General features: G+C 60.8%; 2 protein-coding genes and 2 long non-coding RNA genes across 4 annotated transcripts in view; 3 read left to right on the forward strand and 1 right to left on the reverse strand.

Annotated features, from left to right (window-relative positions):
- Nucleotides 1-5,445, forward strand: part of NDUFB7 (NADH:ubiquinone oxidoreductase subunit B7) — a 6,286-nt gene extending 841 nt beyond the window's left edge. Inside the window, exons 2-3 of the mRNA XM_040629192.1 lie at nt 4,713-4,881; nt 5,257-5,445. Of these exons, the coding sequence (XP_040485126.1) occupies nt 4,713-4,881; nt 5,257-5,389 (302 nt within the window). The 3' untranslated portion in view covers nt 5,390-5,445. The remainder of the gene's footprint in view (nt 1-4,712; nt 4,882-5,256) is intronic.
- LOC121102530 lies at nt 818-2,472 on the forward strand. Its single transcript, XR_005834604.1, has 2 exons — nt 818-983; nt 1,231-2,472. It is a non-coding gene; the product is annotated as an uncharacterized LOC121102530 (long non-coding RNA).
- Nucleotides 5,446-5,521: 76 nt separating the features above from the next.
- The window catches only part of TECR (trans-2,3-enoyl-CoA reductase), a 22,572-nt gene continuing 13,261 nt past the window's right edge, over nt 5,522-14,832 (reverse strand). The window contains exons 2-13 of the mRNA XM_040629191.1: nt 8,637-8,687; nt 7,872-7,923; nt 7,492-7,536; nt 7,296-7,399; nt 7,104-7,219; nt 6,909-7,014; nt 6,714-6,786; nt 6,575-6,618; nt 6,444-6,501; nt 6,265-6,353; nt 5,861-5,906; nt 5,522-5,776 (exon numbers count right to left, since the gene is read on the reverse strand). Coding sequence (XP_040485125.1) covers nt 5,649-5,776; nt 5,861-5,906; nt 6,265-6,353; nt 6,444-6,501; nt 6,575-6,618; nt 6,714-6,786; nt 6,909-7,014; nt 7,104-7,219; nt 7,296-7,399; nt 7,492-7,536; nt 7,872-7,923; nt 8,637-8,687 — 912 coding nt within the window. The 3' untranslated portion in view covers nt 5,522-5,648. The remainder of the gene's footprint in view (nt 5,777-5,860; nt 5,907-6,264; nt 6,354-6,443; nt 6,502-6,574; nt 6,619-6,713; nt 6,787-6,908; nt 7,015-7,103; nt 7,220-7,295; nt 7,400-7,491; nt 7,537-7,871; nt 7,924-8,636; nt 8,688-14,832) is intronic.
- The window catches only part of LOC103682113, a 22,278-nt gene continuing 16,140 nt past the window's right edge, over nt 8,695-14,832 (forward strand). Inside the window, exon 1 of the long non-coding RNA XR_005834602.1 lies at nt 8,695-11,213. This is a non-coding gene — a long non-coding RNA (uncharacterized LOC103682113). The remainder of the gene's footprint in view (nt 11,214-14,832) is intronic.

Genomic DNA, 14,832 nt, shown 5'->3' on the forward strand with positions numbered 1-14,832 from the left:
TTTTTTTTTAAGACAAATTCAAATGCTTTATTTTTTTACTATTATGTTCAATTAGCCAACTTACGTTTTTGAGTAGCGTTCAAAGATTCATTAGTTGAAATTCGAACGTTTTAAAAGAAAAGCGGTTTTTTGGAAATATGTTATGAAAAATAATTTTCGGTGGGCCTGGATGGCTTAATCCTTAGGCGTCTGCCTTCTGCTGGGGTCATGATCCCAGGGTCCTGGCATGGAGCCCCGGTAGGGCTCCCGGCTCCGGGGGAAGCCTGCTTCTCCCTCTCCCACTCCCCCGCTTGTGTTCCCTCTTTCCCTGTCTCTCTGTCAAATAAATAAAATCTTAAAAATAAAAATAATAACAATAATTTTCATTTGTGCTCAAAGAGGGTGGGAAAAGGCCGCTGGCCGACCTCATCTCCATCCCCCGCCAAGATGGTTTCCAGAAGCGGAAGACCCCTTTCTAGGGGCGGGGCGTCCCCGGCTCCCCCGGCTCCCCCATCCCCGGAAACTACGCGCTGCACCTGTGCGGTCTCCGCCTGACCGCCAGGTGGAGCCAGAGAGAACGGAAGTCCTACTGAGTCGTTCATCTCCCTGATCCCGGCAGCGGCCTGCGCGACCCGGAAGCCGTGGCTGGGAAGGGGTAGTGCTTCCGGGTAGGAGCGAGGTGACCCCGGCTGTTGCGGGACTCTGTGGCTACTGCAGCCATGGGGGCGCATCTGGCCCGACGCTATGTGAGCGATCCATCGAGGGAGCCCGACCCCCAGCGGATGCCCACCTTCCCCCCGGACTACGGCTTCCCGGGGGCGCAAGGAGCGCGGTGAGGCCCAGTGCGCAGGCGCGGCCGGCGGGGGTGGGACGCGGACGCCCGAACCACGGAATCCCGGGGTCCCCAGGGTTGGGCTCGGGCTCCCAGCGCTGTGTCTGGGTTGAGTCCCGTCTTCGGCCCAGAAGAGTCCAGAGGACACGAGTGAGCCTGCCTGAGTGTGGAGGTATCCCAGGCAGAAGTCAGGGTTGGAGCAAAAAGCCTGGGGCAAGACTGGCAGTCTGGGGCTGAGAGGCGGCCGGAGCCGGGCTTAGTCCTGGAGGCAGTGGGGAGCCAGGGCAGGGTGTATCGCGGAAGGGACGTGCCCACTGTATCCCTATCCAGATAGCACTGCTCTTTGGGGTAAACACAAAACACAATAGGGGTCCCCTCATGCCTCACATGCTGTCCTGCTCGTTGCTCTTTTTATGTAGTAGTATCACAAGCGTATCGAGAGCCAGCCTGGCCAGGTCTCAAGTTGGGCACCGCGCATACAGCAGGCACTGACTAAAGGGAACTCCAGCCCTGTGGGCAAGACAGCGGAACCAGGCATATCTGGGGGGTGGGGAGCGGCACCTGGGGGTATCAAGGCAGGCTTCCAGGAGGCGGTGGCTGGAAGCGAGCTCTGAGAGGGGTAAGTACTTAGAAGTTGCCCGGATAAAATACAGGGAGAGGGGAGAGTCAGTACTTCTAAGCAGAGGGACATGACCAGACTTGCTTTGTCAAAAGGTGCAGGCTGCTGGGTGTGCAGCGACAAGGAGAACTCTTAAGCGGGTGATGTGCAGAGAGAACGTTAGGAGGTGGACTCCTCCAGTGTCCCAAATCCTGATGGTCCTTCAGCCCCACGTGAACCTGCGTCCCATCAGTCTTCCACCTCCTTATCATGTGAATCCATACCTTTGCCCGTAATCGCACAGGCCCCTGCTCCTCTTTCTTGCTTGGCTAAACCAAAACGGGGCACAAACTGGGCTCTGCCTGGCATCTGTCCCTGTGCAGCCAAACATCACGGGAGAGAAACACCCAGCCTGGCTGACTGCTCTCCCCATGGCTCCCCTCACCGACCCTTCACGCTGCTGGTTTTCCTGCTACCTTCCCTGGCACTTGGCTTGCTCTCGTGCCTTCCTAGACAGTCCTGCACCTTCTGTCTCAGACTCCAGCACCTCCCTCCAGCTAGTCACTCACAACTTCTTATTAGGAAAACAGAAGCAACCAAAAGAGCTCAGCTGGGCGCCCTGCATCCCTGGGACCTGGCGTTCTCTCATGTTATCCGGACGCTCTGCCCTGCTCCAGAAGAACCCTTTTGTGCCACCTGTCACATCCCATTGCCTGTTGGGAGCTCCAGCCCTACTTCTCGTGCAACATTGGTTTTCCCATCAACATGCAAACAGTTATTTCTACCGTTTCAAAATCCCCTCCAGCTGTCTCCCCACCACTTCACAGAAGGGGCTCCTGTCCAGCTTCCCGCCCACCCCCACTCTGTCTGTATCCCTGGACCCTGTTATCAGTTCTCAGGTCTAACCAACCCGCTGCAGTTGGCATCCAAGTTGATCACTACGACTTCCTGGAAACGCCTCATCACCTGGTACCCCGGCCCCCGCACACACGCCCACCTCACTGATGCGCCCTCATGATTCCTCCCCTCCTCCCTGTCTCGTAAATGTTGACGTGCCTCGCTGCTTGGGCCTTCTGTCTCCACTCACTCCCACCCATCCCTGGGGGTCTCTGCCGACCCCCTGGTTTCAGGTGCCTTGTGATGCTCCCAAGTTTTTTTATCTCCAGCTGGGCATGGGCCCTCAACTCCAGGCTTGTGGGCATCTCCCACTCAGCAGGTCCAAAACAGAGTTCCTGACCTCCCCACCAAGCTCGCCCCTGCGTCTAGCTCCAGCCACATGCTTGGGCCAAGATCCCTGGGGCATCCTGAACCTCTCCTCACCTCAAGGCCTTTACACCTGCTGTCCTACCGCTGGGAATGCTCTTCCCGCAGGTGTGACTCACTTCCTTACCTTCAGATGCCTTTCTGAGGGACGCCTGCATCTAAAGTTGTGACCCACGCCCCAACACAGCCTCTCTCCCCCTTGCTTTCTTTTTCTAATACTGAGCATTGCCAGACATTCTGTGATAACCTAGTTCCACCTGTTTGTTGTGTCTGCCTTCGAGGCTGGGCACCCTTGTCTGGCATGTTCCCTGCTGTATCTCTCAACACCTAGCACCCAGTAGGTGCTGTGTAAATCCTGGCTGATGCCAGAGCCCCTGGTGCTGGTGGCGCCACGGAAGCCAACACGGGGCTGCAGGTGGATATGCTGGCCTGGGGCTCAGGTGAGGGTGGGGGGCACCAAGTTGGGGCTTACCCACTGTGGAGTGGCAATCGAACCCACGGATGAGAATGAGCAGAGGGCTCCTAGCAAGAACCACTGGAAGCCACCATCTAATGTTTGGACGGCCAGAGAATGGTCCCCAGGGAGCTGTGGGGAAGAGAACATTTGAGAAAGAAGCAGGCAGGAAGTTGAGGAAGCATGGAGTCCTGGCATCTTGGGAGGCCCTGCTGAGAGCCATGGGTGGGCAGTGCTGGGGTGGAGTGTGGGGGCTGGAAGAACGTAGGGGGGCAGGGGGTGAGGACCCAGACTGGGAAGCAGAGCACCAGGGGAAGGTGCAAGATCACCGTGGACACCTTTTGGTGCTGATGGGAAGGAACTGGGACCAAGAAGATGTCGAGGGGAGTGGGGGCGGCAGATGCAGGACGGCTGGGTCCTGGGCGCGCATGCTGGGCTGAGCAGAGCGGGTGGGCACAGGCTGGGTTAGGTATCCAGTTCCTAACAGCCCCAGTCAGCCTCGAAAGGCTGATTTACCCGATCAGGTGTGCCAGGTGGGCGTGGCACCCGGACCAGGAGCCAGTTCAGCTCTCGCTGAGGCACGGGCCTAAGCCTTTCACACGTATTCGTTGACTGCAGCTGGGGACCATTACTCCACCTCGTGGCAGAGGAAGTGGAGGCGGCCGGCAGGGTGGAGCAGGGATCCAGGTGACCCAGGCTGCACGCCTGACAGGGTGGTGGCCAGCAGGGGGACGCGCTGGGAGAAAGTGGTTTCTGAGCGTGGGCTCTGTAGGGTGGGGCTGTCTGGAGAGTGAGCCTGGGGGGGGAAGACCCAGGTAAGGGGAGGCAAGGATCCAGTACAGATGTGATGAGGTTGTGGGATATCAGTCAGGTTCGGTGGGGTGGAGTCCGGAGCTGACGACCAAGAAAGAATTCTTGAGGCGTCTTTGGTGCAAAATGGTGGTTTATTAAAGCACGGGGACAGGACCTGTGGGCAGAAGGAGCTGCACCGGGGTCATGAGGAATGGCCCGTTATATACCCTCAAGTTGGGAGGGGGGTAGGGATACTCTTAAGTCTCTAAGGAATTCTGGAAGCAAGGTTTCCAGGACCTTGAGGGGACTAGCTGTTGTTGGGAAAAGGTCATTTATTACCGTCTAATAAAACCTGAGTCATGAGACCCTTCAGATGTCTATCGGTGGGCCACATGCTTGGGGGATGATTGCCAACACGTGTCTGGGTGGGGGGGGTAGAGATAAAGGAAGTTTCCAAAAGAATTTTTATATGCTAAAGTAGACTTAGAGGATCCTGGTGGGGGGGAGGGGGTCAGGCTAGGATTGCCCTCTGCCCTGAGCAAAGTATTAACATGGAGGCAGTTGAGTCCCTAGAGGAAGGTCACTCTGCCTGTTTCCAGAACTTGTCAGTGGGCTGGAGGTAGAAAAGGACACTGCCAGAGGGTGGCCGTCATCCAGGCACCACGTCCCAGTGGAGGCGCCCCGGAAGCGTGGCTCCCAGTTGCCCGTGGCCTGCTGGGGCTCCCGGGAAGCAGGTGTGAGGGTGGGGGACGGGCTCTGGCAGTTTGAGCCCAGCAAGCCCGCCCTCCCCGCAGAGATGGTGGCCACACAGCAGCAGATGAGCGACGCGCAGCTGGTGCTGCAGCAGCGGGACTACTGCGCGCACTACCTCATCCGGCTGCTCAAGTGCAAGCGCGACAGCTTTCCCAACTTCCTGGCCTGCAAGCATGAGCAGCACGACTGGGACTACTGCGAGCACCTCGAGTGAGCCCCGCCCCACCCCCACCCCCACCCCCGTCCTGGCAGGACACTCCCCGGAGACGTAAGACAGCTGGCCCCGGGTTTCCAGCCAGGCCCCCGCTCGGTAGAAAGCGGAATCTCCAGGGGCCTGCGGGGTGGGCCGGGAGCTCGGAGGCCCCCTGGAGGAACAGAAGGCCCAGCTTCTGCCCCGGGCTCACGGGTGTCAGCCTGCTAGCCCCGCCTCGGGCACACCCCATGCTTGAGCCAGGCACTCGGGTCTTTCCCAGTCGGACGCTTCCCCGAAAGCTGTGGGGCGCCCCCTCCTGTCCCGCCGGCTTCCCGGGGCTCGGGAGGGCCTGGCCAGGGAGCCTGACGCCTGTTCACGTGCTCTGCCTGCAGCTACGTGATGCGCATGAAGGAGTTTGAGCGGGAACGGCGGCTGCTCCAGCGGAAGAAGCGGAGGGAGCAGAGGGAGGCGGAGGTGGCCAGAGGCCAGGGGCCCGGCGAGGTGGCCCCCGAGGTAGCCCTGTAGTGGATCCGCCCCCACCCTGTGGCCCAGTCAATAAATAAAAGCCTCCAGGCCCCTCAGCTGGAACCACGCTTCTTTCTGTGGTGTGCTGGTCCCCAAACCACCCCCCCACCCCAAAGAAAGCCTGAGTCCAAGTTTGGCAGGGACAGGCAGGTTTTATTCCAAGTGCTGGAGAGGGGTCGTCCCCGCTCCTCCCCCAGAAGGACGCTGGGGCAGCGGGAGGAGCACGTGGCTGGGCAGAGCCTGGGAGGCGGGCAGCGGCTCAGAGCAGGAAGGGGATGATGGGCATGCGCAGGGGCGGGTAGTCTCGGAACTCCTTCAGGTAGCTGCGGTGCTTGCCTTTGGCCCAGATGGTCATCTGAGTGAAGCCCACCAAGGAGAAGAGGGCCACTGTGGGGCAGAGCAGGGGCGTCAGGGAGGGGCTGCACAACCCAGGTGGGCTGGGCCCCGCAGAGGGAGGGACAGGGGGCTCACCTGGGAGACACTGTGTCATGATGGCAAAGCCAATCCAGGACCCCACCTGTGGGGAGAGTGGTCAGGGGTGAGGGTGGGCAGTGCCTGCTGTTCTGCAGAGGCCTCACGACCTCCCGGGCCCAAGTCTCCCCCCCAGCGCTTTCAGAGCACGGGAACCAAACTCCAATACCAGAGAGGCCTTGAGTAAACGGGGGGGTGTGATGAAGCTGTCCCCCCAACCCCCTGGAGCTGCAAGCCCGGCCTTACACACCTCCCACCTCCCAGAAAGGCCAGCTTGCCCATCTCCACATGCTCCAGACTGCTAAAGCAGTTGCTGAGCCAGGCACCTCTATTAGGGGCTGACCCGTCCATGTGGGACCCCAGCCCCTGGAGGGAGAGGAGAGGAGAGCAGGGCAAAGCCTCACCTCATACGTATAGTTGGGGCAGGACACCAGCAGGAAGAGCCAGGTGAAGGGGTTCTTGGTGGGGTACGGGATCTTCCTGGTCTTGGACCCTGGCAGGCAGGACAGGAGAGGCAAGTGAGAGCCCCCTTGCCCAGCCTGCCCACCACCATCCCACCCCTTGCCTGGGGCAGGCCACTCACCAGCAGGCCGCAGGTCCCGCAGAGCCATGTGGATGGAGAAGTTGCCAAGCTGGCAGATCTGTCAGAGCAGCAGGGTCAGCCCAGGGCCCCCCAGAGTCCCCACCCCATTCCCCTCCTCCCAGCCTGCTTACCACGAAGATGGCGAGTGCCAGTTTAACCTGCTGAGCTCCGTAGGCTGCAGAAGAAGAGGAGAGGGGGGGCCTCTGAGGGGAGAGCCCAGTGGGGTGGGAGACTCACAGGGTGGGGCGGGGCACACCCAAGGCCACTTACTGGGGGGCGTGTAGAGAGGGTGGTTGATGTAATAGGCCATCCAGGCAGCAAAGCCCCAGTAGTAGGTACAGTTCTGAAAGCAAGCAGGGCTGGGATGAGGCCGGGACCGGGGATGCGCAGGGGACAGGGACGTGTCCGGGTGGATGGGGCTGGGAGAAGGCCAGGGTCTTGGTAGACACGCCCCAGAGCGCTCACCTTGAAGATGTTGCGCAAGGGCATGGTGCCGTGGGAGAAGCGGTGCACGAAGAGCGTCTCCAGCAGACGCTTGACGTAGTGGAATGAGTGGCAGATGCAGGCGAGGCTGGGGGGGGCGGAGCCGGCTCAGCTGGGGCGGGTCCAGCAGGCCTTACCCCCTCCCCCCACTGCCCCCTTCCACCTGGCCCCACTCACTGCACCACTGTGTGCCGGCTGGACGTGAAGTCATATTTGTGGCCGTAGATGAAGGGCACCCGGAAGTAGAAGAGCAGGTAGATGAAGAGGGGCCCTGCGTACTCGGTCAGGAAGACCTGGGGGTACGGGAGCAGGTAAGTCACCCCAGTGTGGCTGATGGGAAAGGAGGCCACGGACAGGGCTGGGACTCACCGTCACCCAGCTGATCTGGGCCCCCAGGTCCCGGAAATAGAGTGTGGCCGTGGTGCCCACGGGCAGCTTCTGCAGAACATCCTCATCCTTCAGGGACTTGCCCTCTGCAGAGACAGGCCAGGGCTCAGGGCTGCCCAGACCTTTGCCCACCGCCACCCGGTAGCCTAGGGGCGGCGGAGCAGACAGCTGTACTCACTGGGGTCCAGGCGGAGGGACTGGCGGGCAGGGTACCACTGCGGATCTGTGGGGAGAGCAGGGCGTCACAGCACGCAGCATGGCAGAGCCCAGAGACCCTGCGTCTCCAGCCCCGGGGCGAGGCCTCAAGGCCCGTGCCTCCAGGACACCGCCAGGAACAGCCCAGGCAGAGGCGGGATGTTGTCCTTCCGAAAGCCCCGCAAGGGCGTTCCTGCCAATGGCCACGCAGGGACACCTGCCCCAGGCAAGCCAAGAGAAGCCTGGGCCACAGTGGCGGCATCTCTGCAGGAGCTGGGGAGAGAGGAGCGCAGGACCGGGTGCCCCCCAGAGACCCTGCCCAGAAGGGTCACAGAGGGCATTGCGAATGGGCCCCGGACTTACGGGTCTTGGTGAAGAGGTTCTTGATCTCGGCAATGGTGGCATGGGGCTCCACCTGGGGAAAGCACAGGCCGCAAAGAAGTCAGGGCGGGGTGGGGCATGATCGAGGACCCCTCCTGATAAGGGGGGATGGACGGGGGGGCCTGGGCAGCTGCTGTGGAAGGGGGAAGGCTGGAGTTCAGGCTCTCCCCCTATATGGCCAAAAGGAGCAGTAAGGGCCCTGCCAGAGTGGGGACAGCTGTAAGCCTGAGGGCCGGGTTTTACCAAAGGCAGCCAGGACACCCCCGGCCTGGCTGGGAGACGGTCTGAGCATAGGAAGCGGGGCCTGCTGCTCTGCCTCTCCGCCTCACCCCACCCACAGCTCCCCTCAGAGTGAAGGCCTCTTGGGGCCAGAACTCCCTGGGACAGGAGCCCCGTCCCCCATGCCCGGCCTTGGCAGGGGGCAGGTCTCAGAACTCCCACCTTCTTCCTAGGCCCCAAAGTCCTGCAGGGTCCACAGAGGCTGCTTCACCTCCTCCCACCAGGGGGCCAGCTCCCGGCCACACCCAAGGGCCATCGCTGCCCACTCCGCCCCAAGCTGGCAGCGACAAGCCTAGGGACCGTATCCCTCGTACGCCTGAGGGGTTAGGTGGGGAGTCGGACACAGGTTGGAGGGACACAAAGGGTCCAGATGGACAGCTCCCATCTCCTCAGAACAAGAAGCCCCAAGAAGGACTAGGGACCCAGGCCCAGTGCCCTTGGCCTAGTACAGCTGGCACCAGGTCCTACCTTGTCCAGGAAGCAGAGCTTCTCCCGCGTCTTCGCGTCCAAAATCTCCACCTCGAAGAAGAGAACGGCCTTTTTAGGTTTTTTGGTCGCTTTGGCGGGTACGATCCGGGGGAGGCCGTTGAGGCCGAGGCTGGGGCCGGGGCCGAGGCCCTGGCTGGCCTCCCGGGCCACCATGCTCATGTTCAGGTCCATGCTGCCCTGTTCTGCCCGTCGCAGCCAGCGGCCCCAGCTGCCGGCCGTCAGCCCCCACCGCGGACCTCCCCACGAGAAGCAGCTCTGGGCCGGGCCGGCGCGATCAAATTCTGCCGCGGTGCTGGAAAGGAGCCCACGCCTGCCCTGGCACTGCTGCCTTCTGTGCAGATGTAACCCGAGTGCCCCGCGGCCATGGCCCAGCTAAATATAAAACTGCCCCAGACCGAGCCCCCCAGGAGCCGTGCCACACACCTCCTGGGGGCAGCCCCCAGGGGTTAGGTCCCCCTGAAAGCGAGGCTTTCCAGTGGACACAGCCCCCAAACAGCCCAGGGGGCAGAGAGACCCCCTGAGGCAGGCATGGAGGCGCCTCCCACCCCGGCCCAGTGCAGGGCGGGGTCAGCCATGGGAGGAGGGTGAGCGGCCCGCGGGCAGCCCAAGCCCCAGCGCCCAGCTCCGGCCTGCAGAGTTCACTGGGCTTGGAAATCCCAGCTATTTTGAGAATCCGAGAGATAGATCATCCATTTCCCCTTCTGAGCTGTAAGAGACGCTGCGGATTATTTTCCTTGTGCATTTATGTTCCCAGGAAGGTGACAGATTCCGGAGTTATTGGTGCAGAGAGCCTCTCTCTAAGTGTGGAAGGGGTCAGGAAACCAGGAAGTTTCCAGCTAACATCCCCAGCCTGGACTGATGAGCCCTCGGCCCCTGCCTCCCTGACCTCCCTCTCCACTCATTTCTCACTAGATCCACCCAAGCCTTGTTCAAGGCCACCTTTGGGGCAGTCCCACTGCATCACCCAACATAGCACCCTTGCCTAGGCCCTGACCCCCACAAAGCCCAAAGCACACAGCCTGGCTACCCCCCACCCCATTGCTCTGCTTGAGACCCCAAACAGTGGCCGGACAGTAGCAGAACAGTGGGGCAGAGCTGGGGGCTGGGGGGAGAGAGCCCTCAGGGGGATGTGGCCCACCCATCCCAAGCAGGTCAGAGAAGGCACCAGGAGGAGCAGTGAACACGTGAACTGCTGGAGCTGGAGGGAGCCCAGCAGTGGCCAGCTGATCCCAAAAGGCCCAAGTGCTCCCATGGGGGGCTTGGCACAGATGCTAGTAGACATGGAGCCATGGCAGGCAGGGCTGGGTCTGACCTCAAGTCAGCCACTGGCCAGCAGGTGCTGAGAATCCTTCCCACCCCTGGTAGAGCCTCGGTCAAAGGCAGCATAGGGAAAGGAGCAGGACCAGAAACCCAGGGCAGGGCGCCAGCCAGGGCTCTCTGAGGGCAGAGCCACCCACCCACAGCCCAGGCAGAGGGGTCCACCGCAGCCAGCACCCCCCCAGAGGGAAAGGGCCCCCCATACATCCCCCAATGACAGGGGGCCAGGGGGCAGCAGACGGGACTGAGTCTGGCCCTGCCATGTAGTCACTGAGTGACCAACCCCTCACTTCTCTCTGAGACTCAGCCGGGGGCGGGGGGGCGGGGGGGCAGGTAGGAAGGCATGCACCTCCTGGGACTCTAAGGGTCATGAGACAGTGTGCGTGAAGCTCCAGCACAGTGCCTGACAGTGCCCCAAAACCCAGGGCCATGAGGCCGGGCGTGAGGGGACCCGATGGGAAGGGCACAGGCCTGGGTGCAGGTCCCGGCCCCCTGGTGGCCGGCAGCAAGTGGGCCTGTTTGACCACGTACCCTGTGCCCGCCCCACACCATGGACAGGAGAGGGCCTAGCACCCAGGCCCGGCCTACACCACCTGCTGATGCTGCACCAGACCTGCTGCCGACTGCAGGCTCTGCCCAGCTGTGCGGCCATGGGGGGCACGTTCCTGAGCCCCTCGGAGCCACATGGGTAACAAAGCCAAACAGAAGGGCCAGAAAAAGGAAACCAGTCCTACCACTCAGAGTGCCAGACCCCACCGAGGAGACTTGTGGGATAGGGAAGGGGCACATGCAGAATGTGCCAGAAAGGGCTAGAATAGCAAGGCTGTGGGCAGGCATAGGGCCTGCGCCGTGGCTGCAAGTGTATTAATAGTTCCTGGGTCCCAGGGGGGCAGTGCCCACGTGCCTTTGGAGCCCATGTGGGGCAGGAAGGCAGCACCGCGCCTCCTGGGAGAGGAGGCCTCCGAGTTCCTGCTGAACCACTCAATAGCTTAAAATACAACCAGCCCCTCTCCCTGCTGGCCAGCTGCTGGGGGAGGGCTGAAATCCTACCCCTCTCCCCCAACCTGGGCACCAGACCAGGGTCCCGGGGAGAGTCGGGGGCCCCTGACTGGCTACCGGGAGAGAAAGCTGGGTGGCGGAAGGGGTGGCCGGGAGAGGGGCACACTCCCAGCAGCCGCAGCCACAGACGCACCCAGGCCAGTCCCAGGCTGGAGAAGAGGAGCCTGCGCCCTCCCAGAGGTAAGCCTGGCCCTTGGGGTGGCATGCAGGGGCCCAACCCACCGGGGTGGGGGTTACCTCAGCTCAGGGCCACTTTCCTGCCGCCAAATCCCAGGACCCAGCAGCCTTCACCCTGAAAGAGGTTCTGAAGGGCCCTGAGGGGTGAGGGGAAGTGGAACACAGGACCTCTCTGTACGATTTCTGCAATTCCCATATGTCTATAATTATTTCAAAATAAAAAATGAAATAAAAGCTATGCTAGATGACAGCAAAAAAAAAAAAAAAGTTATGCTAAGTAAAAGAAAGCAGACAGAGAGTCATATATTTTGCCTAATGGGGAACCTGGTATCTTTTAGGGATGATGGAAATATTCTGGAACTAAATCGAGGTGGTGGCTGCAGTGGGGCAGACGACAGTGTGAATGTACTCGATGCTGCTGAACTATTCACTTTTTAATGGTTACTTTTATGTGAATTTCACCTCAATTATTTTTAAGGGGGGGGACTAACAAGCAGGCCCCAATTAAACAGGTCCCACGGCAGGGAGTAGCAAGGGTTCCTCACCCCCATCCACTGCCCTACACTGAGGGCCTAAACACAGGGGACCTGGTCCTGTGCCTCCCAGGCTCCAGTCCCAGAGCTTACCCACACACTGCACCCCTCTCCACCCCACTGACACCCCACCCCCTGCTCTGTGCTGAGCATACCTACCATGCCCTGTGCTTCTCTCCCCCTCCCTCCCTCTCCCTCTCTTACACACACACACACACACACACACACACACTCGCCTGCCAGGCCTGACGCCAGCCTGGGGTAGGGACCCAGGGTAGGTCTAGACCAGGTCAGAGGGTGCAGGCAGCTACCGAGTACAGCCCTGAGGCAGGGTTCCTGAGCACACAAGGGTGGGCAGCAAGCCCAGACCTCATCCCTGAGGAGAAGACAGGCCGGGGAAAGGAGGAGAGGTCAGCCCTCCTAAGGGAGCTAGAGGCAGGGGAAGGGCTGGGAGGGGTGTTATATTCGATGGATGCGTGAGGAGGGTCACTAGCCTGAGGTCCCAGCACTGACCACAAGCAGGGGGCGTGGCACCACAGCCTCAGGCACAATGGACACAGAGGACAAGGACAGGGCAGACATGCTGGCCTGGAACACAGGAACGTGGCTCTGCGATGACAGTTCCACTAGCCTGGGAGGAATTCTCACCCAGGCGCCTAAGATTCCAGGGTCCAGCCAAAAGCAACTCGTGGCATGCCACGAGGTCAGGGCATGGGGGGTGGGGGTGGGGGCAGGACAAAGGGTGGGGCTGCAGCCCACCCTGAAAGAGGGGTGGCGACCAGGAGGCAACCTTCCCCAGCCTGGAGGTGAGCGCCCAGAGCCACTGCTGAGCAGCAGGGTCCCCGGCCTTCACTGTCTTCATGGAAATAAAAAATGTTGCAGATCCACACAGCACTAGCAGAAGCGGGGGTGACGCTTTCTGAGCACTGTTCTGAGCCAGTGCCAGTGCCCAGAGCAAGGCTCCAGGGATGAACCCCATCTAGCAGATGAGAAACCCCGAGCAGTGGGAAAGCAGGGCAGTTATGCAACTACAGGAGAGGCTCCGGGCCTTTGCACATGCTGTTCCCACCACCTGGACCACTCGCCCCCAGACCCCCGCAAGGCTCCCTCCTTCACGTCCTTGGGCCTTCAGACAAATTCTCAAGTGAGGCCCTTCCTGACTCAAAATAGCAACCCCCACATACCAGCTCCCGAGGGCAAGGACTATTCTGTTCTTGATCATTTCCCAGCACCCAGAACAGCCCAGCAAGTTCCTGGGCTCGGTAAACACCTGCATGAGGCAACTGGGCTTGCCCAAGGTCACACACACCAGGACCTAAAGCTTCCTCCCCACTACCCTCTGAGCCAAGGCCCTTCCCTGCTCCTTCACCACACACCAGGGAGCCGTGCCCACCTTGCTGAACCCCAGAGTGGCAGGGTGGAAGCCGCTGCCTGGAGCTCTCCCTATCCTGGGCTGGAACCTAGCTCCAGAGAAGCTTCTGTGAGGCTCGTAGACATGCCTGCCTGGCTCCAGTGACCCTGGGAGCCCAGCATTCTGACAACCGGACCCTCCTCCCCAGGCTCTGGGGCACTGGTCACCAAGGGACGGGTCAGTGACCAAGCCAGCTCCTGGGGAAGCTTGCTGTCTTTCCTCACCAGCAATCCCAACACAGAAGGGGCTCCATGCTGACAGGCTCTACATGGCCTGGGCCCTCAGAGGCACTACCACAGGCCCAGTGGCCCCCTCACAAGGAAGGCTCAAGGGCCTTCTTGGCCACGTGCACATTCCCCAGGCTCTGAGGTCAAAAAGACTCACCTATTTCCTGGCTGTGTGGCCTTGGACAAGTACTCAACCTCCCTGAGCCTCCATTTTCTCATCTATAAAGTAGGCTGCCCCCTCCTGCCATCTCACAGGATTACTAGAAGATTTACAGAGGTAATAACAACCCAAAAAAAGTACATAAACATGCCCAGCCTAAAAGTGACCCTGTAAAGAATAAATACTACTAGACCAATTTGGTAGAATAGTACTGGCTGATAAACAGGGCGCCAGGCCCTTTCTCCCCAGATCCTGACCATGGCCATGAAGGGGCCCAACCACAGAACTCCAAGGTCAGAGAGGGGGTGTGATGATGCTCCATCCAGCAGGTGTCAGTGCGCCCGAACCCTAACAATAGCAAGACGTGTGTGGGTGAGAGGGGCAGGGCCGCAGTGCTGTCCCTACCACGGTTCCCCGCGGGGCTGAGGCGGCCCTGCTCTCCACTGCCCCCTTGTGGCCCCGGACTCCACTCCCACCTGCGGGAAGACACAGCCTTGTCAAACCCGCGACCCCAGGGCAGGATGGGACCAGGATGGGACCAAGAGAGTGAGCACTAGTTCCGGGCTCTGCCGCCTACCAGCCAAGAGGCCTTGGGAGCCACTGCCCCACATCCATTCAGTCATTCCTTCGTCCATTCCTGCCTCCCTCCCTCCCACATCTCAGGCACTGCAGGGAACAAAACCAAGCCCGTGCCTTCAGCCTGTGTGTGCTGTGGGGGAGAGGGGACAGACAACAGTGACATCTTTTATCACCAACCACTGTGGAGAAAAACAGAACGGAGGCGGGGAGCTGGGGTGGGGTGAGGAAGGCCATTTTCCACAGAGTGGTCAGGGAAAGCTTCCCGAGGAAAGGGCATCAGAGCAAAGGCCAGTGGGATGTGAGGGAACAAACCATGCACACCGGGCAGACGGAACACCAAGTACAAAGGCCCTGTGGCTGGACTGTGCTTAGCACACCTGAGGAGCAGGAAGGCCCGGGCGGCCAGAACAGAGTAAGCAAGGGAGAGCAGGACACGAAGCCACGGAAGGGACGGGCAGCTCATGCAGGGACTTGTGGGCCACAGGGAGGGCTCTGGCTTTTACCTCGAGGGGGTGGGTGCCAGGGAGGGTTTGTGAGTAAAGGAGGGATGGGATCGGGTGCTCGCAGGCGCCCCCTGGGAACTGGGAGACCAGGGCAGAGGCGATAATGGGGACGGGAACAGCGAGGTGGCCATGGAGGAGTGAAAAGTGCTGGAATTCCGGACAGACGTTAAAGGCAGAAGCACAGGGTCTGCTGATGGTCTGCGGGGGAC

This window comes from Ursus maritimus, unplaced genomic scaffold (assembly GCF_017311325.1).
Source record: "Ursus maritimus isolate PB19 unplaced genomic scaffold, ASM1731132v1 scaffold_14, whole genome shotgun sequence".
Classification (NCBI taxonomy): domain Eukaryota; kingdom Metazoa; phylum Chordata; class Mammalia; order Carnivora; family Ursidae; genus Ursus; species Ursus maritimus.